The sequence below is a fragment of the Rattus rattus genome, chromosome 2, assembly GCF_011064425.1.
Source record: "Rattus rattus isolate New Zealand chromosome 2, Rrattus_CSIRO_v1, whole genome shotgun sequence".
Classification (NCBI taxonomy): domain Eukaryota; kingdom Metazoa; phylum Chordata; class Mammalia; order Rodentia; family Muridae; genus Rattus; species Rattus rattus.
This window is the reverse complement of record NC_046155.1, coordinates 44,937,534-44,963,454: the sequence shown is the minus strand read 5'-3', so window position 1 is coordinate 44,963,454 and position 25,921 is coordinate 44,937,534. Positions and strand designations below refer to the sequence as shown.

Genomic DNA, 25,921 nt, shown 5'->3' with positions numbered 1-25,921 from the left:
ACCTCTCCCTGTCTCATCTACTCTCTCTGCTGTCTGCACGACCACTGCGCCCACAGTGTTGCAGGAGCAAAGTAGGTCAGAGCCGAGAGAACCTTGCTCTTTGGTGGCAGACAACTGCAAGATTTGGCTGCAAACATTTAACCCAATCCCACCCATTCTAAGACAAGTGTTCACTAGCATTTACTGAGCCCCTGGACAACAGAAGCTACTGAACTTCAAGTCTAGATTCTTTCCCCATGTCTTTGCAAACTCTTTTTGTCACTGGTCCCTCAGCCACTGAGAATGACGACCACATCAATGACTGCCTGACAAAATCTACTTCATGCTTGAGTGTCATCACAAAGTCTAATTCAGACACAATATTGTAATCCTACATGATCCACATAGAATTTGGGCAGATGCTGAACGGCTCAGCAATTGTAACATATATATAGCCATTCTGGGAGAGCAGCCAGAAGTAAAAGCGTTCATTTCTCACTGCTGGATGTCAACCCCACACACTGCTTACTAAAGCCCTTGTCACAAACCCGTACACACAGAGATCAGAAGACAGGCCCCTTGACTCATGAAGAATGAGAAGAATGCTGTTTTCCTTAAGGTAAATTCATTAAGGAAGGCTAATGGGGACTATCCTAGAGTTTACATTCTGAGAATTAAGAACTGTTTGAATAATGATGTGAAACAAGCTTTAGCTGTTTTTAAAGTGACCCTTTTTATTTTATTTATTTGTCTCTTTGTTTATCTGTTTCATGTGTGTTGTGGGCATATATGGGGGGTCAGAGGACCACCTGTGGAAGGCAGTTCTCTCCTGCTGTGTGGGACCTGGGGACTTGACTTAGGTCATTCATTGTTGTACCAAGTACCTTTACCTATTGAGCCATCTCTCCAGCCCCCCAACCTTTCTTCCCTCCCTGCATGTGTCTGTGTGTGAACAGTGAGCACGTGTGTCTATGTGTGAACAGTGAGCACGTGTGTCTGTGTGTGAACAGCGAGCACGTGTGTCTGTGTGTGAACAGTGAGCACGTGTGTCTGTGTGTGAACAGTGAACACGTGTGTCTGTGTGTGAACAGCGAGCACGTGTGTCTGTGTGTGAACAGTGAGCATGTGTGAACAGTGAGCACATGTGTCTGTGTGTGAGTGGAGGCCAGAAGTCCGTGTTGGGTGTCTTTCTCCATCACTTCACACCTTCCTTACCGAGCTTTCTCAGTTTGAGTCCAGAGCTCACCTATTTGGCTAAACAAGTAAACGGAGCTATCTCCAAAGAACCCTATCTTTGTTTGCTAGCATATCGCAGGGGGCTGCCCACACCCACCCAGAATTTATGTGGGTCTTGAGTCAGTCCTTAGCCTTCATTACTTTCTTTCTTTTTTTTTTTAAAGAATCCTTTTCTTTTCTTTTTTTTTTTAAAGATTTATTCATTTATTATATATAAGCACACTGTCACTGTCTCCAGATACACCTTCAGAAGAGGGCATCAGATATCTTTACAGATGGTTGAGAGCCACCATGTGGTTGCTGGGAATTGAACTCAGGACCTCTGGAAGAGTAGTCAGGTGCTCTTAACCACTGAGCCATCTCTCCAGCCCAAGAATCCTTTTCAAAAGTAAATGAAGCTAATGTAGTGGTATAAGCCTGTATATAATTTCAACACTCAGGAGGCTGAGGCAGGAAACTAGTCAATTTACAGACTAGTTAGAGTTACACATTGAGAACCTGGCAAAAAAGGGAGACAGAGAAGGAAACGGAAGGAAGGAAGGAAGGAAGGAAGGAAGGAAGGAAGGAAGGAAGGAAGGGTAGTGTGTGTATGTGTGTGTAACAGAATAGTATACTTGTGATTAAGGAATTTAGCAATTTTCTAAAACACATTTTTACCATTTTACTTTGATTATTTGTTCTGGTAGTGTGGCAGCACACAATACCAAGATAGCATATGGTAGACATAAGTCTTTTTTTTTTTTTTAAACATTCCTAAAGGCACCTTAGTTTGGTCACATTAACATGGCCACACTAATTCCAAGGGCAGTCCAAACTAGGAGTGAAACATCATCTGAAAACAGTTCTTCATTAACCTGTGGAGAGCCTCAATCACAAGCTGCCTCTTCATTCCTCAGACAGGACTCACACAGCTTCCCTTTCAATTCACCTGAGTCTGTTGGGAGCTGTATATCATCAACTAGAACAAGAATGGCAGCTCTGAATTAATACGACAGAAAAGCTAGTGGATGCTGCCTCTTGGTTTAGCCATTTCACTCTCTTTTGTAGCAACCAAAGGCTTCAGAACTCTGGCATTAATTAAGCAACAGTTTTATTACACACAATCAAAGCCTGGAAGAAAATCCTAACCGACAACAAGAGGAGATTACAAGGTTCAATAAACACTTGTGGTTTTGCGTGGTTGCTAATTGAGGGGTTTAAAATTTTTTATCATCCAATACAGAATGCTGAAAAGGAGAGCAAGGACTTCAGAAGCTCTTCTGTGGGGTGATCTTCTGGAGTCAGCTCACACACTGCCACCATCACCACGTCACTGCTTGATAGTTGCGTTAACATTTAACAAGTGCCACAGGCAACCTCTTAGATAACCCTATTTCTACTTTAGTCTTCTATGCACTAATGTGTAAACGGTGGTTGAAAGCACAGGGCCATGTTTCTAGACTGTCTGAATTCAAATTCATGTTTTGTGGTGTCTACTATTCCTGATCAGAATTAAAGTTAACTCAAGTGCACAGCAGGACAAAAGAAGTATACAAAATCTTTAGTTAAAAGTGTGATATATTATATGCTCAATGATCAGTGGTGCAAAAGGGTTTCCAATCTAGATCTTTAAAAGTCTATTTTGGAATGACATGTTGGCTCCGTGGGTACAGGCATTTGCTGCCAAGGCTCATGAACCAGATGTGGTCCCACAAGCGGAGGGAGAGCAACCTGCTTTCTGTGAATTGTTCTCTGACCTCCATACACAGTGATGTACATGCATACTTGAACATACGCTCTGCACACAAACATGGAGTAAGAAAATGTGAAAAACATCATTCAAGACATTTTATTTCAAGTCAATGAAACTCAACAAATAATGTGAGACTCTACTTTGCACAATTGAAAAATAACCCTAAGTCAGCTATACGGTTTGTCTTACTTTTTTTTGATCTGACTTTTATCGGTAACGTACGTAAGCCAGGCACAGTGACTCATGCTTGACATCCCAGAATGCAGGAGGCTGAGAGGCGTACTGTTCAGAGCCTGAGCTCAGCTTAGACCACACAGCAAATTCCAAGCCAGCCTGGCTACAGAGTAAGACTTTGTTTAAAACAAACAAACAAACAAAACTAAGAAAGGCTTAAAACAAAACCAAAACTAATACTAAAACCAAAAACTAATAAACAACACTAATACTAAATATTAATACTAAAACCCAAAAACTAGCAAATGATAGGCTGACTATGTAAACGAAATAACTCATTTTATCCACTTTCAACTGAGGCAAAGCAGGAATCAGCTTGTTAGCTTATTCCTGAGGCCGAGTCTCAAGCTTTTGACGTTTCAAAAGCCCTAAAGAATGGCATTGTATCTGCAGCCAGTGCCCGCCTACACAATCCACTAAAGGTGGTAAGAGTAAACTCATCTAGCATAGAAAACTATGTCACTGCAATGGAATATTGTAATCAGGATACATATAATTCTAAAATGCAAAACGAAAGCTATGTTTCATGGAATTAATACATTTCAGAAATCCCTCAGTCATTATCAAGGGAAAAGTTAAAGAAAATCTCCTTCATCTCATATATCAGCTTTAAAATGTCACAGAATTAATATTTAAAAGCAACATAACTCAAGATTAAAGAAAACATTTTTTTCCTGCCATGATTATTATCAACCTGCCATTCATAAATCTAAAAACTCAAACAGGTCGCTAGGAAACAACTTGAAAAACACTAATAAACAGTAAACAAACAAAACAACAACAAAAACCACCTACCACCTGGTGGTGATAGGGCATGAACCTCAGCAAAGAAATAAAACAAATCACAAAACCAAACCAAAGGCCTAGCCCAACCCAACCAACAAGGAAACCCAGAAAAGAACATGCTCGTACTACAAAACGAATGGTAAAGCAATTTCACATCTCTAAAGGCAAAACCATTAACCTCCACATCAGGGAGGCTGACTTAGGCACTTCAAGATCTAGGCTAGCCTGGGTTACAGAGTGAGACCTTTTATCAGAAAACAGTAAGAAGGAGGGAGCAGGAGAATGGGGAGGAGGAGGAGGAAAGAGGGGGAGGAGGAAGAGGAAGAAGAGGAAGGGGGATGATGGGCAATGCCAGTAGTACCAAGGAAACTGATTTTGTAAGTTCTATAATTAAACTGTCAGGTCTATAATAACTTCAAACCCAAGAGTAAGAAAAAAAATACAAACTGAAAATGAACCTCACACATTGATGTAAATAAAGCTACTCTTTAGGTTGCCCATTAATCCACAAGTGGCACATTCATCTTATTTACAGTATTATACCCCCTGCCACGATATTCCATTACAGAGTCACGCTACAGACTCCGTAGTTAACACTGTAGGAAACATTACTTTTTAAACATGGCTTTCTCCTTACATTTCTTTTTAGGCTCCCTCTTATATCTAAGGAAAAATAGTATAATTAAATTTCTTATGCTCATAGATATTTCTAGAAAGTATGGATAAGTCTGAAGTGATATTTGAAGGAAAGAACATGGTTAAATTTATGCTCCATCTTCTGGAAAAGCTTTAGCATCTTTGTTTCTCATCTCAGTTCTTCCGTGAGCAAGCACTTCTTACGTGGCTTTATAAATTGTACAGGAGATTCATGGAACAATTACCTGTCAAAAACTTCTATTCTTTCCCAGAGAGTGAAGGCACAGACAGTCAGACCCACGGACTCAGCACCAACAGTTTTAAAGTTTCATGGCCTCTCTAACCTCCCATCTTCACTCTTGCCTCCTCTATCTGAGACAGAAGATTTCAAAGTCTAGCTAAATTCTGACACCCTCCCTACGTACACATAATAAGCAACCTTTGTAATCTAGAAGCATGAAGAGAAACACAAATATTTACTAAAAAGAAGAGAAAAAACCAGAGCTTTGAAGCCTTAAAAGGCAATGGTTTTTGTTCTTTTTTATATTAACTTATTTAGTATACATGTTCACAAGTATGTGCATACATACATGTCCATGTGTGAATATGACACAGATATGTATGTGGAGGTCGGAAAATAATTTACAAGATTGAGTTCTCTCCTTTTCTATGTGAGTCCTAGGGCACCACTGGGGGTTGTCCGGTTTGGTAGCGAGCACCTTTCCTTGATGAACTGTCTTGCCAGCCCAAGAGGTTATGCTTTTAATTGTCAAAGGTACTGACTAAGTCAAGTGGGGAAAGAGTTTTTGGTGTAAAGACTGACAGTGCATGCTTATACTTTAGAGCTGTGTTCCCCAATATTTTTAAAAGATTTATCTTATGTGCGTGTAGATGAGTGATGTGCACGAATGCACGTCTGGGCACCATGTACATTTCTACTGCCCTCAGAGGGTGGAGGTGGGCATCAGATCCCCTGCAGCTGTGCACAGTTGTGATCCACCATGTGGGAATTGAACCTGGATCTTCCACAAGAACAAGTGCTCTTAGCCACCGTGCCATCTCTCCAGCCCCAGAACAACTTCTAAAACAATTGCTAAGATAGAAGTCACCAATCTGTGCCACTTGTTTACCATGCCCCACACATTTTCCAGGAAGAAATTGTGGTATGAAGTCACCCGAGCCCCGCTGAAGTCCCTATACTGCTAGTCAGGTAAGTGATGACTAAGTATTACTGAGTAAGCAGCTAACACTAATTCCTAAATGGGTGACCTGAAGTGCAGAATTTTCCGAATACAGATACTGAATAAGCAGTAAAGGGGAGGGGCTTCAGGGAGGCGGGAATAACCCTTGTTAGATGTCAAAGCAGAAATCAAATGGAGAAAAATTCTAAAGGGCAGCGGACTGCTTGGAGAATACATGGGCCTCAAAAATACTATTGAAAAGCATGCTGGTGAGTGAGGATTTTGAGTTCAGAGAAATTTCAATTGAAATCTTGATTCTTTAGCTTAAAGACTGGGGGTGGGCTGGGGTGGTGCTCAGGTCCTCTGAGTTTCAGGGTTCGTCATCTCATCAGGTTTGCATTTGAAACTGGTAACGCACAGCTAGACTACAGTGCTTCAATGCAGAGCCTCAAAAACGCATCCATTTACTTACTTTTCCTCAAACATTTGAATAGAAGACTGAAATTAAAGGGAAAAAAAAAACCATTTGAATTGGGGGCTGAACATTTGCCTAGCATATACGATGTACTGAATTAGATCTCTAGTCCAGAGGGTGGGAATGGGGTGCATAAGAAACAAAATGGACGTTTAAATCTTCACAAGGTACTAGGTGTGAAGTGCTATCAGCACTTGGTTAGCGAAGGGAGAAGGGCTGTGAGTTCCAGGCTAGGCTGGGCCACATAGCCAGTGTGCTTCAAAATGAAACCTCAAATTTATCAGGGAACGAAGGAAGTTGCTTTGTGCAAGGGCATATGACTGTGACAGCCTCACAGCTCCAACATAAGAACCTGAGACCAGCATGAACGAGTAAGTTCTTAAGGACCAAGGACAATTTCTCAAGGTTGAGCCCATGGCTTACGCTGAAGTGAACAGAACTTAAGGTGGAAGTCAAAGGGAGTGTTTTGCTTTTTTTTTTTTTAACTACTTAGAGCTGGACATTAATAAAATTATTAGACAAACCATAAAAACCTGCAAGGCAGAGCCCGATCGCCCTGACAGAAGCCATCTTTTTGGAGAAGAGTTTCCACAGCAGAACAATCAGTAGACTTAGAGGGCAGATGAACTCCAGATTCTCATGAAAGAAGGACACCAGCGTTAAATTCTTAAAGAAGCCTGTCACAGACCGAGGAAGCATTTACAAGCTGAAGTCACAACACAAGAATAAAATTTACATGTGTGGATCCTGAGCTCATGGGCTTGGGAAGGTCTCAGGTTCCACAAGCTTAGATCTTCTTCCACCATGTGACCAAACATCATTCAAGGAGAGCTCATGAACCCAGGCTTCTGAAACTTTCCAACACACAGAAAGGAGAATGTATTTTTCTGCCAACATCCATGAGAACCCATAATAGCTTTAAAAATAAAAATCTCTCTTCCACATTAAGGAATAGAGTGGACTTTAAGAATATTAATATGAACAATAGCACCAACATGTTGAACTATGTGTCTGGAGACTCCTCAACACTATCTGGTATCATGTCATTGTCCCTAAAACTGAATTACACAAGTTTCAGTCAAGGCTCACCAGTAATTAAAATTTTGCTCTGACAGTATCAGGTATTTTGAGGGGAGAGGGAGGTCAGACATGAAGTGCCTGTTTCTGTGAGTTTTACATGAAAGCACAGGACTAGGGACTTAAGTGTATATCTTACAGCTATAGGCCTAAAGAGTTATGGAAATGGTGGGTATAATCTACATTACTTACAAATGATTAAACAAGCCTTATTAACTATGATGAGGAAAGATGGTCTTCTACATCATCTAGATACTTTAGAGTACAGTACAGGTTTTTATCCTACCAATTCTAAACTCAGATAGGCACATGATAATCAAACTGTACTAATCCATTTACTAATGCCTAAGCCAATCAACTGCTCATGTTAAGAAATAAAGCTTAGGGGTTGGGGATTTGGCTCAGTGGTAGAGGGCTTGCCTAGGAAGCGCAAGGCCCTGGGTTTGGTCCCCAGCTCCGAAAAAAAAAAAAAAAAAGAAATAAAGCTTAGGGGGTTGGGGATTTAGCTCAGTGGTAGAGCGCTTGCCCAGCAAGTGCAAGGCCCTGGGTTCGGTCCCCAGCTCCGAAAAAAAAAAAAAAAAAAAAAAAAAAAAAAAAAAATAAAGCTTAGCTTCTACACATCTGAATCCATCACACTGCATGCATTAAATGGCTTTTTCAGTAAGTCATTACTTTTAAAGGGTGAAGACTAGAACACTGTGAAGTGTTTTGTCATCTTACATGTTTCCAAAGCTAAAAGCTTTCCAAAAAGATATAAAAAACATGTGCTTGGGCTGAAGAGACAGCTCAGTGGTGTTGCAGAGGACTTGGGTTTAGTTCCCAGCACCCACATGGTGGCTCACAACCATCTCTAACTCCAATTCCAAGGGATCCATCACCCCTGTCTGATCTCCAAGGACAACCAGGCACACACATGGTAACACATACATACATGCAGAAAGACACCCATACAAATAAATAAATAAATAAATAGCACTGCTCATCTGGCTAAAAGTTTTCTCTCATTAATACCCTCCCCGTTGTGCTACACAACTTTTCTATTATCAGAATGATTAACAAGGTTATGACGTTATTATAACTGAGCTTTAAATGAATCAATCAGCTTTTAGGTTCATAAATTTTTTTTATCCCCCTCTTCCTTCCATAAACATCATACTTGATTGATATTCAATTCTCAATTACATAAATTGAAATAATACAGTGCCAACATTGAGAAGCCAATGGCACAAGAAATATATAAACAAAACAGCAAATTCCCTAATAAACAGAACCAGGAAAGGAACCCAATTTCAATATGCCACGGCTTGCTGCCTGGAGTTTGTTCCTCTTTTAAATAACTCAAAGTGACAGGATCTTCCAATCCATAAAACCCTTGTGTTACTTGCAGGAAAAACTCCACAATGAAGGAACGAGGTAGCGGGGTTGGGAGGGCAGAACTTCACAGAATCTAATTCCTATGGTTACTCATTTTGTTTGTTTGCTTCTGTTTTAATCAAAATGTAAAACCCAGAATATGATACCAAAGAAAGTACTGGCAATCAAAGCCCTAAATGACCCCGACAGAATTAGAGTCTATAGACTATTAGTACATTGGCTCTATCTATGTCATTACTTTGGAAAGGAGGGGCACTTCCTACCATCTGTAACTGAGCTCTGGAGCAGAGTGGCAATGCCTACACAGCAGGAGAGAGCACAGCCACACAGCGTTCTGTGCCCTTCAGGAACTGTGCCTGGCACTGTGCAGCTGAGGTGCTGCTGTTTCACCACGCCCTCTGTTTCTGATCTTGCTAATTAAAAGGTTGATCACAGAACAATGCTCTTCTCATTAATTTCTGTGTTCCAATTGGGCAGGATCCCTGCTTACCCCACCTGATCTTTTCACACGGCTGAAGTTAATGTGACAGGAGCCAGAAGATGGATTACCTGCTGCCACACTGCCCATCGCCTCCAATCAGGAGCTATCTGTGTAAACTGATTGTTCTAATTTGCTCTCATTATTTTTACAATATCAGGAGAAAATAATGCACACAGCTCACTGTCAAAGTCATGAAAATCAGCCATTAGTTAAACCCAGACACTGAGTGGCTTTATTAGAGGCACTGCAGTTTATTGATGCAACTCCAGTCAAACAAGGCAGCATTGCTTCAATAGAAGGAAATGTTTATACAGAAAGTAAATATTTATTGTGATAATACCCACAGCAACAGGGTGTTCTGGAGAATCCTGGGCCTATTTTGAAAGTGTGGTTTTGACACAAATCATGTAGCAATGAAGGGATGGGTTGGCATAAGAAAGAAAGCAGGGGACATTAAATACATTCAGAAGCATGAAAATGCATCTATTAACCAACATCTGGAAAGCATTCTCTATCTCCCTTACCTTGTACAAATAAAAACCTCAGTCTGTGACTACATACACCAATCCTAAATGTACCCAAATGTGCTCTGTAATAGTTTTATAAAACAGAAATACCATTACCTAGGAACCTGAGATACTTCTGTAAGAATAATACAGGTATATTTTAAGTAACATTGTATTTCTGATCAATGTAAGTTTTCAACAAACTTAATTGGTAATCCTAATCCTACAGATCATGGTGCATTTTATAATCCGACACCATGCAGCCAGTCTAGAACAGTAAGCCAAACAAACAAGCTAGGCTTAGCCCATTTCAGTAAGCAGTGGTTCATTATAGCATAAGGCAGAGCTCTACAGAAAGGTTATTCGGGGAGATAACATTGCAGGGATTTGTCCTGGGCACAAACACACACTATATGTGACTACATAGAATGTATTCATGTTATAAAGAAAATACTAGGGGCTGGGGATTTAGCTCAGTGGTAGAGCGCTTACCTAGGAAGCGCAAGGCCCTGGGTTCGGTCCCCAGCTCCGAAAAAAGAACCAAAAAGAAAATGCTAAACTTCCAAAGAAAAAGGTTTAATTTTGGCATTTCTAGACTTACCTAGCTAAGAACATCTTGTTAACACTACCCAAATACATTCTTAGGAAGCTGGAGAGTGGGGGGTATAAATAACAGAAAAAGAACCTTTTAAATAATGGAACCTAACTAATTCGTACACTTTCCCTCATCTTGCCTCTTTAGAACTAGAAGGAAACATGGCTTCCTCCTGTTTTCTTTCTACACTGAGATTCCTAGGTAATGTGAAGGCAAGAGTATGCCCTTCTTGCTGCTCCCCCTTTAATGGCCACTTTTCTTTTTCTAAGAAACATGTGCCATGCCTTTCTCCTTAAAATTCCTGCACTAAAAGACTGTACCATACTGCACTCTACAAAACGTGCTGATGGCGCCAATTACAAGCCCCCAGCCGAACGCTCCAGCCCCCACCATTCGGGCAGATTTATGCGGACTCTTGCCGACGTTATTACAAGTCAGAGTTTATTGGGAAATTGTTACATTATGCGGAGTGTCTAACAAATTGCTTATGCTGCTATAATTGGATTACAACAGCCGCTTGCTCCCACCGGTAAGATTAGGCAAGTAGGACTCCTGCCGATCTCTGAGCGTTAGCAGTAATTTTATTTGCCTTGCCTCTCTCTTTCCTAACAACATGCCTCTCTCCCTGCCAGCTGTCTGCTGAAAAGGCACAGGCTTGTTCCTTGGCCCTAACAATGCAATTACAGCCCCGCAGATCGCACTGTTTGTGCATTAAGTACAGAGCCAAAACGAGGCGAATTGATCGTTTGACTTTTGGAGAAGGCATGTGATCTCTCTGTGCGGGCGATCCGACATGCATCAGTAGGCAATACTGCAGTCAGTTCTTGATGAAGAACTTTCTTTTTTCACCCCTCTTCCCCCATAACCTTTCCTCTATCACTGAGGAAGACACTGACTGGGCTCATCTCATGCTGCTCTAGATCAATCCACAAAGACAAACTCCATCTTATTGGCTCCCTGGCTAGATAGAAATGTGAACAGGGTCTTTCTAGCATCTTGAAGTGCCTCAGTCAGATAGATCAGTGGCCTCCAACAGCTGAACCACGCTGTCCAAAAAGTGTTCATAGAGAGTTCACTGAGAAAGAGAAGTTTACACAGCACTGGAGTTGGAATGGCTTTCTCAGCAGCTCTGTCTTTATTCAAGGGCCATCAAGAAGCAGCGCTGAGACCTGTGTCCTGCCTGTCTGTGCAGATCTACTCTGTTGGAAGATGCTGGAGGCCAGTATGCACAATCAATGCAGCTGAACTCCAGGCTTAAGAACAAGCAGGCTGAGCTTCACTCCAGGCAAAGTTTTAAACACGTTTTGTTGACAGCTTTGAGTTTCTTGTTTCTTCCGCTTGTATGTTTAACAATGAGTGCCTGTAGCAACAAGCCTGCGCAGTGACTTGAGTCTAGGAGATCATTCACCAAGAGTCCTGGATGGGTCTGGACTTTTTAAAATCAGTTCTCTTTTGGACTTAATTTGAATATGATAAATTTGAACACAGACTAAGATCTCTGTTGACACTTACTTTATCAATGGGATGTTCTACTTTAGGTTTCTGTTAAACAACAAATGTGTTATCAATCTGTCAATCCATTTTATTCTAAATCTTTTGAGACAAAAAGTCATGCACAACTACAGCGAATATATTTTCACATTATTTGACAAATACACAAATTCTAACCAATAGGTTACTTTACTGTGTATTTCTTAAAACCTTAGTAACATTAACATATTAAACACATGAAATATTTAAAAATGAAAAAAAACAAAAACAAAAACAGGTTAGTTCTGAATTTCATTCCTGGCTTCTTTAAACAGTATTATGCTTCTGAGTTTTCCCAATCACACTGGCCCTGCTGATACAATTACACCTTGCTGTGTTCACCACAAAGCTAAGCAAAGGTCTGTGAGAAGGGCCTGTGTGAACAGACATCTGACTTGCTCTTGTGGAACAGTATATTAAAGAAGCCTGTTAACATGTAGTTTAAAACTCAGAAGAAACTCTGAACAGCTGAAATGCCTTATAAATAGCACAGACCCAGAGGAAGTGCAAACGTCTGCATTGTGAATTGTAGATCTTAATTACCGACAATGGCTGGTACAGCAAGTAGCACGGAAAAAAAGTGAAACAGTTGCACTGTTCATGGTTGGCAATAATTCTTCAGGAAAATATTTACTATCAATCAGTTATGAGAAAAGGGACTCTGTGCTCGTAAAACAGCACGTTGCTTCTCATACCAGGACCATTTTGCTTCAGCATAATCTGAATTTAAACAGCTTGTTTCCTGCGGATATAATTTTGGAAATAAATAAAACAAGTCTTCTATCAAAATCTGGAGTGAGTGGAAAAGAACATCACATTTTTCTGTCTCGGTTTCAAACAGATTATTAGTCTCAAATAAAAAACAGTAATAACAAAATAACAACACAAAAATACAGAATGTATACAAGACCACTGAATGGGCTTATTCCAAACAAAGAGAGAACCACCCCTATCTAGGCCAGAATCAAGGTAGAGGTATTTGAACAACTCAATTTTAACTATACATGTTTATGGGAGGGGTGTGGGGTATAAAGGTAAATTATGGAAAAGCCTCAAACCAAAATTTTCTCTAGTACATCAATAAAGTCAATAGAAAGATAACATAAAAATTAATGTTCTCAGTTTTCTTTCATAATTAAAAGACATGAAGGTTGACAATTAGGTACAACGTGATTATAGATCTGAAAGACTAAGCTGACGATCAGTAATGACTGTCCATTTAAAGCTACAATAAATACAGAGCTCATCATCCCCAAACAAACCCCATAAACTCCAGGGCTGTGAGCAGACGAAATGCTTTAAAGACAAACTAGCCAGGCATGCTACGGCAGGCCTTCTACTCCCAGCACAGCTGGATCTCTGTGAGTTCAAGGCCAGAATGACCCACACAGCCAGGGTTACACAAGAGAGACAGACAGACTAAACAAAACAAAAAAGCAAACTGTATACAAGATACTTTATGGCTTCAAATATTATCTGACCCCTCCCCACTTTCATTTTTAAATATTTTCTTGAACCTCTTTCTTTCAAGCTAAAGCTCAGGAGACTGCGTCACCTAAGGTAACTTAGGAAACAGCTGTGCTTTCTTCCATTTTATTGCGAATGAAAGGGAGTGCTCTTTCCATACAGGACTGAAAACCACAGCAACCCGACAGAGGAGAGCTACACACAAAATATAGGGGTCGTTCCTGCTTTTGAGAAGAACCAATGCCTTCTGTAAAATGCAAACAAGTATTTAATAAAGAGGTTAAGGCTACTGTACTTACTTACACACAAGCCAAAATTACTCTGGCTGGATTCAGCTGTTTTGAACTATAAGGGGATGGGGACAGGGGGATGGGGGGCTGGCTTTACTGTATTATAGTGGTTCTCACACAGAGACAGTTGGACATGCAGGCCACACTGGAGCACAATCTGAATCAGTAGCAGACAAACAATTGTTAAGAAGTAAAGGTGAGGAAAAAGAAATAGAGAAATGTATAAAGATCCACAAACGTAACTTTGAGGAATTTCTTTAAAGGTCAAGCAGTAAATGAGGTCCAGAGAGACAGCATGGAATCATGAGACAGACAGAACATGTTTAGCAATGAGAAAGGACATCTTTCCTTGCCCTGCTAGTGGAGGCTACTGCAGTAAACACTTTTTTTTTCAGTTATGTGTTTTTATTTGACGATCTGGCTCAAGTCTGAAGCAATGAACTAGAAGACAGGATGTGGGCCAATAAAAAGAAGCAGGAAGTTGGTTGTGTTCCAACTGGAAATTATAGAAATCATTATTCAATTACAGTGGTTAAGGGGACAATGAAAGAGAATAGGTGTCAGAATAATGTTAAGACAGGCAGGAATGGGACGAGAAGGTCACCATCTGGGAGCAAGGAGACAGACTGATGATGAGCAGCAATGAGCAAACATTTCCTCACCCAAGAGCATGGAAGAAATCACACCGTTGTGCCAGATGCCAGAAAATGTCTAACTGTGCACCACTCAAGTAGAGGGTGGAAAGAGAGCCACCCCCACCCCCACACAGTACAGACTCATAGCAACACGGCTAAGAAGTTCAGAAATACTGGCTTCCCAAGTACAGAAAAACAAAAGGGGCAGATGCTCGGTTGGCCGGCTCTCAGTGAAACTCATTACACTGTCGCCCTGTCCTTGGATTGGTGCTCATGCTAAGACGGTGCCTTGTGTAGGAGCTTGGAAGGAGCAGTCAGAGCAGCATGTCCACACAAGGAGTGAAAGAACACTTTCTCCACCCAGGGGCAAGGTGGCACATGCAAGTTGTTACTAAGTAACTGAAAATTAAATTTGACTTATATCAATCCTCATTTTTGTAGCAAATTAAGATGTGAACTTACTACACAATTGATGAACCTCCCTTCTGCAGCTATAATTTAAAATAAATCTGACATTACTCATATGGCTAATTCTAATTTGTTTTCAGCTGATAAAGCAGGGCTAGAGATTACTATATGTTTTAGGAAATAGAATAAAAAGTATTATTGCTACTATATAACAATAAATTTGACTGTGTTCCTCTCTAACTACCTCATGTATGAGAACAGAGTCCTCAGGAACAGAATTGGGAGGAGATCCTATAGAGCTCGGCTTATTCTTTTCATCCTGAGACTACATAGCAAGGCTCCATCTACCAAGAGTGAACTTTTAAGTAGACATTGAATCTATTGTCACAATCATCTTCCCAGCCTCTAGAACGATATGAAAAAGTTATTTTTTATAAGCTACTGTTTATATTTTGTTATAATAACCCAAAAGAAATAAGTCAGCTCTTCTTGAATTTTATAAGATGGAGTCCACGTGATATAAACAAAGTCCTACCACTAATAGTCAATATGAAATAGATTAAGCTGAAAGTTGGAAAAACTGTAAAACAACAAAACCCTAAATGTTAATAAAGATTATTTTTGCAGAAAAATGAAAACAATGCCTGCGTACCAATTGCATGCAGTGTTCACAGTGGCCATAAGATGACACTGATCTTCTGAACTGTAGTTACAGATAGTTGTTAGCCACCATGTGGGTGCTGGGAATTAAACCTCGTTCCTGTACAAGATCAACCTGTGTTCTTAACCACTGAGCCATCTCTTTAGCTCTGAAGATTTTAATTTTAAATATTTTTTTTGTACCTAGAGATATAGCACAGATTTATACATGAAAGACTTGGGCCTTATGGACAGATAAAAACACCTTTTCATTCAAAACCACCAAATGTGACATTTCTTTTGTTTTTTGGGAGACAGGGTTTCTCTATGTAGCCCTGGCTGTCCTATAACTTGCTTTGTAGACCAGGCTAGCCTCTGCCTCCCAATGGGCTTAAAGACATGTGCTGCTATGCCTGGTCAAATGTGACATTTATTAAGTAACAGTGGCACAACATAACTGGGCCTCTGCTGGACTGTCACCCTCAGCCTATCTCTGATGTACCACACCCACACTTAGGGAGGCCAGGCATGGTGACACCTGCCTTTAATCCCAGCCCTGGAGAGGCAGAGGCAGGCAGATCTTTGAGTTCAAGGCCAGCCTGGTCAACATCATGAGTTCTAGGACAGCCACAACTATGTAGACAAAACAAAACAAAACAAACAAACAATAAAAACCAGCCAGGAAGGAAGGTACAAAATAAAGTGTTCATCATCTTATAATAACTCACTAATCTGTGTAACTGGATGGATAATAAAAAGATTCTGTTGCAACTCAAGAGAAAGAAAAGCCAGCATTCAGCTCACTCTGTATAAAATAATGCTTGCTTATATTTACATTGTCTTCATAAATATCTGATCTCATGGTCACCCGTAGTGACAACACTGAGTAAAGGCTCCCACAGATGCAGCTCTGCTATAATGTGCTATAATATTAACCGCTGGACGCTATTACTTACTTTTGCTATAATATTAACCGCTGGACACTGTTACTTACTTTGGCCACACAATTTTCAGTCTTCATAGCAGTGCTTGTTAGACATACTGTCTCTTGGTTTATGCAGAGCCTGGCACAGCTGTTGTAAGTCTGTAGAGAGAATTTTCAAGAAAAAATAATCACTTTTTTGTAAAGATACTGAAAGACTGACACACATAGCTGTCAAGTTCTCTTCAATCTCTAAATCAACATACAGTTTCATTTGTAAATCTGAGATTTGTAGTTGCTGAGGAACTAAGTAGAGAGGAGGAGGAAAGGACAGAGCCCGTTAATGCCAATGCCTGCCCATGAGTGAGTATGTGAGCAGTGAACTCATGGTGTGAATGGGAGAGAGAGGACGGATATACATCAGGTTTTAAAATGCAGATGTTAACCAGATATAGTATAATCCCAGCACTATCAAGGCCAAAGTGGGAAGATTTTAAGTCTGAAACTAGCCTAGGCAATGCAGGGATACTGTGTCTAAAACTGAAAAAAAAAAAAAAAAAAAAGTAAAACTTAAGAACCCACATTTTGTTTAAAATAGCAATTAATTGTCAGCCAGTCATGGTGGCACAAACCTATAAACCAATCAGCGGGGAAGACTTTAAATGAGAAGCCACACAGTTCCAGCTATACAGCCAGTTTCAGGCCAGTCTGGATTCCAGAGCGGGGCCTTTCAACCACAACAACAACACAGAAGAAAAAGAGGAGGAGGTCTGAGTAGGCTTGCAAGCCTACGCGTAGAAGAAAGCGAGCAACCCGCAGGATGCTAGGAATGGACACAATATGGCTGTGCTACAGTCTTCCTTTATGATGAAGTACTTTCTTCATTCCCATACAGGGTTTCTCGGTGTAGCCCTGTCTGTCCTGGAACTCAGAGATCCACCTGTCTCTACCTCCTGAATGCCTGGATTAAAGGCATGCACAACCCACACATGGATAAAACACATTTTCAAAATTTCACTTATTTTCATTTTATGTGCACTGGTGTTTTGCCAGCATGTGGTCTGTGTAAGGGTGCCAGATCCCATGGATCTGGAGTTACAGATGGTTGTGAGCTGCCATGTGGTGCTGGGAATTGAACTTGGTAACTCTGGAAGAGTAGCTAGTGCTCTTAACTGCTAAGCTATCTCTCCAGTCCCAAATGCAATGTTTTTCTCTCTCTCTCTCTTTTTTCTTTTTTTTTCCGGAGCTGGGGACCAAACCCAGGGCCTTGCGCTTCCTAGGCAAGCGCTCTACCACTGAGCTAAATCCCCAACCCCTAAATGCAATGTTTTTTAAGGACTAAAATGAAAATTCATTTTATGTGTTTGAGTATTTTGCTTGCAAGTCTGTGCACCATGAGTGCAGTGCTCACAGAGGCCAGAAGAGGGCATCACATCTCCCTTGGACAGGGGTTATAGATAATTGTGAGTCCTGTGAGTCAAACTGTCTGGAAGAGTAGCTGTGTTCTTAAACACAAGCCATTTCTCCAGCCCCTGAAAAGCATTATTGATAACTGTCACTATATCAGGGAAATAAAACAAACTTTTTAGCCTTTCATTGTTGTTTTAGGCTTCCTCTCTTTAAAGATTTATCTTTAATTAGGTATATGTACCTGTGTTTGATTATGTCCACCTGTGTGCTGGTGACCACAAAGGCTAGATGTGTGAGATTCCTCGGAGCTGGAATTTTGGGCAATTGTGAGCTGTCTGACTTAGGTGCCAGGAATCAAACTTAGGCCCTCTCCAAAAGCAGTCAGTGCTCTTAACTTCTAAGCTCTCTCCAGCCCTTAGCTATCCCTGTTTGAGACAGAATCTCACAATATAGTCCTGGCTGTCCTTTAAACTTGGCAGCCATCCCTCCTGTCTCAGCCTCCTGGGTATGCTTTCAATCTAAAGTTGCTGTGGATAGCATAGAATCTATAGGTCATTGTTCTCCACTTACACATGCATGGGAATCACCTGGGGACCTGCTAATTTACAGCAGAGGCTGACACTGCTGGCCTGGGAGTGGTCTTTGAAAACCAACATAAGTATTTGTGTTGGAATTAAGGGGACAGCAGATAAGCCACACTCACTTAACAATTTAAAAACCCTATTTTATGAACTAAGATAAATTCTAGATTTACTTAAGTTACAAACATTTTTTTTAATACTTCCTTAACTCAGCTGCCCCCTAAACTAAGAAACGGGCTGCAGATATAACTCAGTGGTAAACTACACACTTGCCTAGCAAGCATTAAGCTCTAGCTTCAATCCCCTGCACCACCACACATCATTCAGGGAAGTTAACTTGGAGCCAGGCATGGTGGCACACACCTACAGACCCAGCACTTCAGCAGCTCATACAGGGGGAAATTTTTCTTTAAAGATTAATGTGTGTGTGCGTGCGTGTGTGTGTGTGTGTGTGTGTGTGTGTGTGTGTGTCTGTCTGTCTGTCTGTCTGTCTGAATCCTTGGAGCAGTGGTTCTCAAATCTGTGGGTGGCAACCCCTTTGGAGGATCAAAAAACCTTCTCACAGGGGTCACCTAAGACTATCAAAAACCACATATTATGATTCATAACAGTAGCAAATTACAGTTATCAAGTAGCACCAAAAATAATTGTATGGTTGGGGGGGTCACCTCAACATGAGGAACCGTATTAAAGGTTGTAGTGTTAGGAAGGTTGAGAATCACTTCCCTGGAGGTACAGGCATTTGTGAGCCAGCTGATGTCGGAGCTAGGATGCAAACTTGGATCCTCAGTTGGGGCATAAGTGCTTCCCAGTTGAGCCACCTCTCCAGCCCTGGGGAAAGCTGTCAGTGCTGAGTCTCCTCACTTATTTGGCATTATAAGGCATTTATTTGTCTTATTCCCCTGGTCTTCTAGAACAGGGCACAAGTTTGCCGCTGTCCTTGTCTTCCATGACTGACACTTCTAAATCAGTTAATCAATAGGCTCTCCCTCAACTCATGATCAAAATGGGGTCATTATTTGAAGGATACAAGTGAGATGACAGGCCTGTCCTTCTCAGGGCATCAAGCCAAGGCATGCTAACAGCTCTGGTGATACCTATCTCGATCAACAGCTCCACTGTGAATGTGTAATTTTCCCCTTTGGCAATTATCAAATACAGTGGAGAAAATAATTAGAGAGTACACAAAGTTTCTACTTTAAGTTTACCTGCTAATTCTAGTATCCTCTGAAGGAGCTTGTCTATAGTAATTTTTACTCTAGTATTCTGTCAATCCTAAGCTTCCTTTTCCTTCTACATTTTTATAAATTGGAATCTTTCTAGAGGGAAGAGTTGTGGTGTCTTTCCACACTTTTATTCACCCACTTGTTTGTTTACAAAAGCATAAACAGAATTTAATTTTTTTGGCCAACTATTACTATTTCTCAAAAGTTGGTAGGAAAAAAACTTTTTCATCTGGCCCTTCCTATCAATATTATGAAATTAGTTTTTTGTTAAAAAACAAGTTGAAACATTTTGTTTTAATTGAAATATTTTCAACATATATTAAAAGTACTTTAAAATCTTTTCTTTTCTGTGTATGACTGTTCTGCCTGCATGTGTGTGTGCGCCTTTGCCTGAAGACACTAGAAGGATACACCAGAACCCTGGAGCTAGAGCTTTAGACAACCGCAAATCCTCATGTGGGAGCTGGGAACTGAGCCTGGGCCCTCTCCAAGAGCATCGAGTAATCTTAACCCCTAAAACTCTCAGGTCCCCATTAAAATTATTCTTATAATTTATTTTTTAAAAATACACATGAATTAACCAACATTTAACAAGTAAACTAAAAGACTCCTGGTTCTTTTGGGATAGTTGGTAAGCCGTGCTTGTAATCCCAGGATTTGGGAAATAGATTGAGGGAGGTGTGGGCAGGGAAACAAGGCTCAATGAACACAACAAAAGAACTCAGTTTCTAGCAATGGCAGAAATGTTACAATGAATTAACTTTCTTTGGGATAATAGCTTTACCTAAAGTAAAGTGCCCTGAAGATTGGCAAAATGGGTGGAAAGGCAGAGGCTGGGGCGTGGGGTGGGGTGGAGGAATGAAAAAGAACCACACTGGTGAGATGTGAGTTTTGTTTCCCCAGAAGCTCTCAAGAGTCCCCAGGGCACGGTGAAGGTGAATACAAGTTAGGAAGCCTCCGTGTGTTAGGCTGAACTATCAAAGGACAGAGTTCAGAACCGCCACAGTGAGTGGCAATTGAGAAGAGAAATCCACAGAGAAGAGAACCATTGGGAAAAGAAGGTCTCAGAAAATACATTTAAATTCTCCTCAAATCCATGTTTAACCCCCAAACAACATACATTAAGGGAGACTGAGAATTCCACTGGAAAGAACAGCTGGACGGCGGAGGGATCTGAGCCAAGACTCCAGCTTGTGCCATAAGAATAGGTAAGCATCTAGGATTTGATTCCTACTTCTTGAGAGGGTTAGAGACGGATGCAGAAAAGACCTGAGACATCGAGCAAGACCAGGAGCTGAGGCGAACAAGATGGTCTAGGTCTAAGGGGTCTGCTTTAGGCATATGGCTAAAACAGAAATACACCCATCATTTTTAGATATAAGGTCAAGGCTCCACAGTCACACTGAGTTGTTGGTATTTTAATCAGAGGCAGAATTCAGAGTGTACAATGAAACATTTACGCTATCCATCACATAATATAACATCATCACACTTGTAGAACAGTCAAGAAGAATACAAAAAGTAGTCAACTTGGGATTAGCACTAAATTAATAATAATTTGTTCAATGAAATGACTAAATGAAAGATAATGATCAGAATGAGTAAACAGATGGGGAATTTTTGCTGGACGAGGAAAAATCTAACTTGAGACAGGTATGGTAGTGTAAACCTCTAAGTCAAGCCTGAAACTCCAGCTCCAGGGAATCTGAGGCCCTCTTCTTGCCTCCACATTAAATCCACAGGCATATATACCAATGGGGGGTGCACATGCACACAGACACAGACAGACAGACAGACAGACAGACACACACACACTTTTTTTTTTTAAAGAAAAATGTAAGATGTAAGATGAATCTGGAAATACTCAGAATGATGGACATGAGTCAAAATCACAGTTAAAGAGGCTCTCAGCCAATCTGGAACAAACTGAGTATCAGAATATATTTAAGGAGGCTGACCAGGAAGATGGCTCAGGTTTAGGCCACTAATGACTGACTACACAGTGTTCTAGGCAGCAGAATCTACAGAGTGAGACTTTCTGAAGGAAGAAGGAAAGAACGGAAGGAGGAGACGTACCAGAAGGGTTATGTGTGAGGTCAGCCTGGAATGAGATGCTTGTTCAAAACAAATGTGGTGCACGTGAGCCTGCAAGTCCATGAGGAGAGGAAGCAGCAGGAACAAGAGCTCAGTGCCTGAGATCCTGCCTTGAGAAACCACACCCAGGAGGCTGCAGAAATGGTTCAGTGGTTAGAGCACATTCTACTTGTGTAGAGGGCCCACGATGGGTTCCCAGTATCCACACTAAAGCTTAAGCTCCATGGGATCCAATGTCTTCTTATGACCTCTGCGGGTAATTGCCTGTACACGTGTAAGCCTCCAGACCTATGCACATTCACATAATTAAAAATATAAACAAAGTAAATATTTAAAAAACTAACCAAAACCAAAGAAAACAAGTCAACAAATAACCAATAGGGCACAAAAGATATAAATTGTCCAAAATTACATAATCCAAACTAAGAATCCAAATAACTGTACATGCTAAAGAGACTGAGACTGCTATAAAATGATCCAAACATTTTCAGTGGTGAATTCTATTAAGTTTTGAAAAAGAATAGTAGGATTATACATAAATGTCTTCATGACATGGAAGAGAACAACACCTCCCAACTCAGTTTACAAGGCCAGCATAAGTCTGACACCAAACTCTACCGAAGACGCTAAAAAGAAAAAACTTCAGACCAACATCTCTCTTTTTTTTTTTCTCTCTTTTTTTCCGGAGCTGGGGACCGAACCCAGGGCCTTGCGCTTGCTAGGCAAGTGCTCTACCACTGAGCTAAATCCCCAACCCCCAGACCAACATCTCTTACGTGCACAGAGAGACCTTCTTTGTTTGTTTTTTGAGACATGATTTCACTGTGTAGTTCTGGCTGTCCTGGAACTCACTCTGTAGACTAGGTTGGCCTCTAACTCAAAGAGATCTATCTGACTTCCTCTGCCTCCCAAGTGCTAGGATTAAAAACGTATGACATCACCACCCAGCTGAGAGAAAAATTCTTAATAAAGTCAACTCAAGTATTAGCAGAATAAGGGGGCAGGGCTACAGATAACATTTCCAATTTTTAGAAGTGTTTAATTTGGGACTGGAGAGATAACTCAGCAGTTAAAAGTGCTCTCAGAGACTACTTGACCTCAGTTCCCAGTTCCCATATTGGGAGGCTCACAACTGCCTATAAGTGCAGGTCCAAGGGATCCAATGCCTCTGGTCTCTGAGAGCACCTGTACCCATGTGCACACACTTATCAAACACATATATGCACATACTTATCTTTTTAAAAATCTTTAACTGAATTAAACACCTATTTATATATTTTTCTTTTAAAGTCTAACGCCTTGGAATCAAAGGTAAACTGTTTAATCTCATAATGGATATCTAGAACACCTAACTAGCACTGTGCTTGATGATCAATGATTTAACACTATCACCCCTGCCCTCACCCCACAAAACTGGGAACAAGGAAAAGATGTTTTATCATATCAATTCAACATATTTTGAAGGTCGAAGTTATTAAACATAAAGCAAGAATATGACTAAAAGCAATCAAGAAAGAAGAAATCAGAGTCTTTATTCATAAAAATAAAATTATAAGGCCTGGTATATAGCTTAAAGGCTGAGCACAGGCCAAAACAAGGGACACGCTTTAACAAGGTTTTAGAGCAGACCACTAAGATGGCTTGGTGGGTGAGAGTGCCTGCCACCAAGCACAACAACCTGAGTTCTTGTGAGAGGAGCCCAGGAGACAGGGTCCAGGCCTGTGATCTCCACCTGTGTGCTGCATTATTGTAGGTGCACACATGCATGTACACACAAAATAAATGTAGGTATTTTTAAAGTTATAGAGGAGGGATCTGGGTATGGTGCCTCATACCTGAAATGACAGAAGTCAAAGGCTAAGGCAGAGGACTGTTTCAAGTTCAAGGCCAGCCTGAACTTCAAGGTAAATTCCAGGCCAACCAGGACCCTGTCTTAAAGAACAAAACAAAGAAACTCATGAGAGCTAGAATGATTTATTTCATTCAAATTTCCCTCTCCTTCATGCCTAGGGGAAGGAACATCAGGTAGTGTCAGTACTCCAACAGAGAGTCGCTAGGGATACAGACTTGTTTTTTTGACAATTCATCTGTAAAGTGGGTACATGACTTTGCTTATCCTCCAAGGAAACAGCAGCTAAAATGTGTCAGTCTTTTGACCACTCTGTAGTAAAAAGCCTCAAACAATACTTTATTACTGTAAGATTCCTTCCACTTTGAACCAAACCAGTGAATATGATAGCTGCAGGCAAGCTAGGCTGTCCCCATGCAACATCTGAAAGGCAGCTTCACTGCTGAACCAGAGGCAGAGAGCTGTGCGTTGGAGTACTTTAATACGTTTTTATATTGCATATAAAGAACATAAGCATAAACCAGTAAGATGCCTGGCTGAAAACTACCTTCTTTGTGAAAGCAGGCTGTAATTCTGAACAAGTTTTCAATTTTCACACTGCTGCTAGGGTAAAACATTTTAAAGAGTTTAATTTTTTACAATGGATTCAATGACATAGGATTATCTAACAAAGTAACGGCTAATCAATAGAAGGGTTAGTTGTCAGGTGAAACATATAACACACTAAAAGGGATTGATTGCCAGGTCTCTCCTTATTTACTAGAAGGTATATATTTAAAATGACACAAACTTGTTACCAGGCTGCATTCTTTTAACCTTGCGAAGGGCTGTTTAAGAAATCTGTTCAACAGCCCTATAGCAAAACAAGGTAAAGTATAATGAAAATGTTTAGTGACTGGGGTGTGGTGGGCAAACAGGGACCTTTAGATATATAGTAACATCAAATCATGTCCCAGGCAAGAATATGGGCTAGAAAACTCAAAGTACAAAACAATTCCAGGGAAGCTGGAACTGGGCCTGCCAAATGCCACCCAGGTGCTGCTGAATGCCACTCAGGACACAAAGCTCTAATGCAGTGGTTCCCAACTTTCCTGATGCGGTGACCCTTTCATACATGTTGTGGTGACCCCAAGCCATATGATTATTTTTGTTGCTACTTCATAACTGTCATTTTGCTACTGTTATGAATTGTAATGCAAATATCTGATATGCAGGATCTCTGATATGCGGCCCCTGTGAAAGGCTCTACCAACCCCAAAAGGGGCCGAGAACACGCACTGAGAACCACTGCTCTAACTGATTCCCTTCCATGTTGTTCAAAGGACAGTTTTTATTTTTTTAGAATGTGTGCAGCTGGGCACACTAGGCTTTTTATCCCCCTTTCCTCTTTTTCTTTTTTAAAAATGGTGCATCTAGATTAAGCATCGAACACAAAATGAATTGAGTCCATATGGACTTTGACCAGCATATAAGCTATTTCCTTTATAATTTATTCACAGTATCTCAACTCTCTATATGAAAATACACTTTTTATGGTCATTACAACCCAGGAGTTCAATAATATGTTTTCTACTAAGTCAGTGATTACACAATTTATCAAAGAATGATTACACTGAAATAAAAATAAAACAAAGCACTAACCCCCATATGATCTTCTTTCCTCAAAGTAATTTTAAGAGAGCTGGTTATTAAATTGCTTCTCTTTGAAGAAGGATTTTTGTAGCTAGACACAAATTGCCAACCATGTTTTTTTTGTTGTTGTTGTTTTTGTTTGTTTGCTCCCCCAGCCCCCTAAAAAATGTTATTAGGCTCTGAAGAATCCAGCAGAAGTGGTAAGTTATATAAACAAATCACTTCATCAGATTCAGAAAGATCACTTTTGTCTTACTTAAGAGACCTACATTAATTACCTTTAGGATCTTTTACATAGACTATTTAAAATATGTACTCTTTATTTATTTATTTCAAATGAGGTGATTCTTCCAAAGTATTAAATAATGTCTACAAATGCAAAAGCATTTTTATAAATAGGTAATTAAAACAGATGACTAAAATTAAGTCAAGCTGCAAAACATTACCCAGAATGCACTGTGGTTAGTTGTTCTTTTTTTTAATAAGCAAGCATCCCAGGCAATTTTGTGGTTTTTTTTTTTTTTTTAATCCAAAGCCCAAAGCACTTCAGGAAGAAGAGAGAGGAGGTGGGAAGTTTCAAAGGGTAAAGCACATGTATATAAAGACATAATGCTGAACCCTAAAGTATTTACAAGAGAGTCCCTTAAGCATAGTTTGTCATGTTACAATTACACCTTGCCTACTGCCAAGCCAAAGCGCTTACTCTTGCCACTAGAGGGAGAAGTGTCTTAACACAAAGCAACAGAGGATAGGGAACGGGTTTTCTTGAGCAATTATCAGAACAAAGCTCCCTTGGCTGTGTGTACCTTCTAATTACTCAATACAATTAAAATGACTAACCTAAAACAAACAGAAGGAAAAACTGCCTGCCTGATAGCAGGGGCTTCATTAAACCTTTCCCCCTCATCAATCAAGTCAGAAAGAAGAGAGCGCCATCATACACAAC

General features: G+C 40.5%; 1 protein-coding gene across 6 annotated transcripts in view; it reads right to left on the bottom strand.

Moving 5' to 3' along the window:
- Positions 1 to 25,921, bottom strand: part of Btrc (beta-transducin repeat containing E3 ubiquitin protein ligase) — a 165,070-nt gene that overhangs the window by 45,858 nt on the left and 93,291 nt on the right. For all 6 annotated transcript variants that reach the window (XM_032892065.1, XM_032892067.1, XM_032892069.1 and 3 more), the window contains one exon: positions 16,256 to 16,345. In XM_032892065.1, coding sequence (XP_032747956.1) covers positions 16,256 to 16,345 — 90 coding nt within the window. The remainder of the gene's footprint in view (positions 1 to 16,255; positions 16,346 to 25,921) is intronic.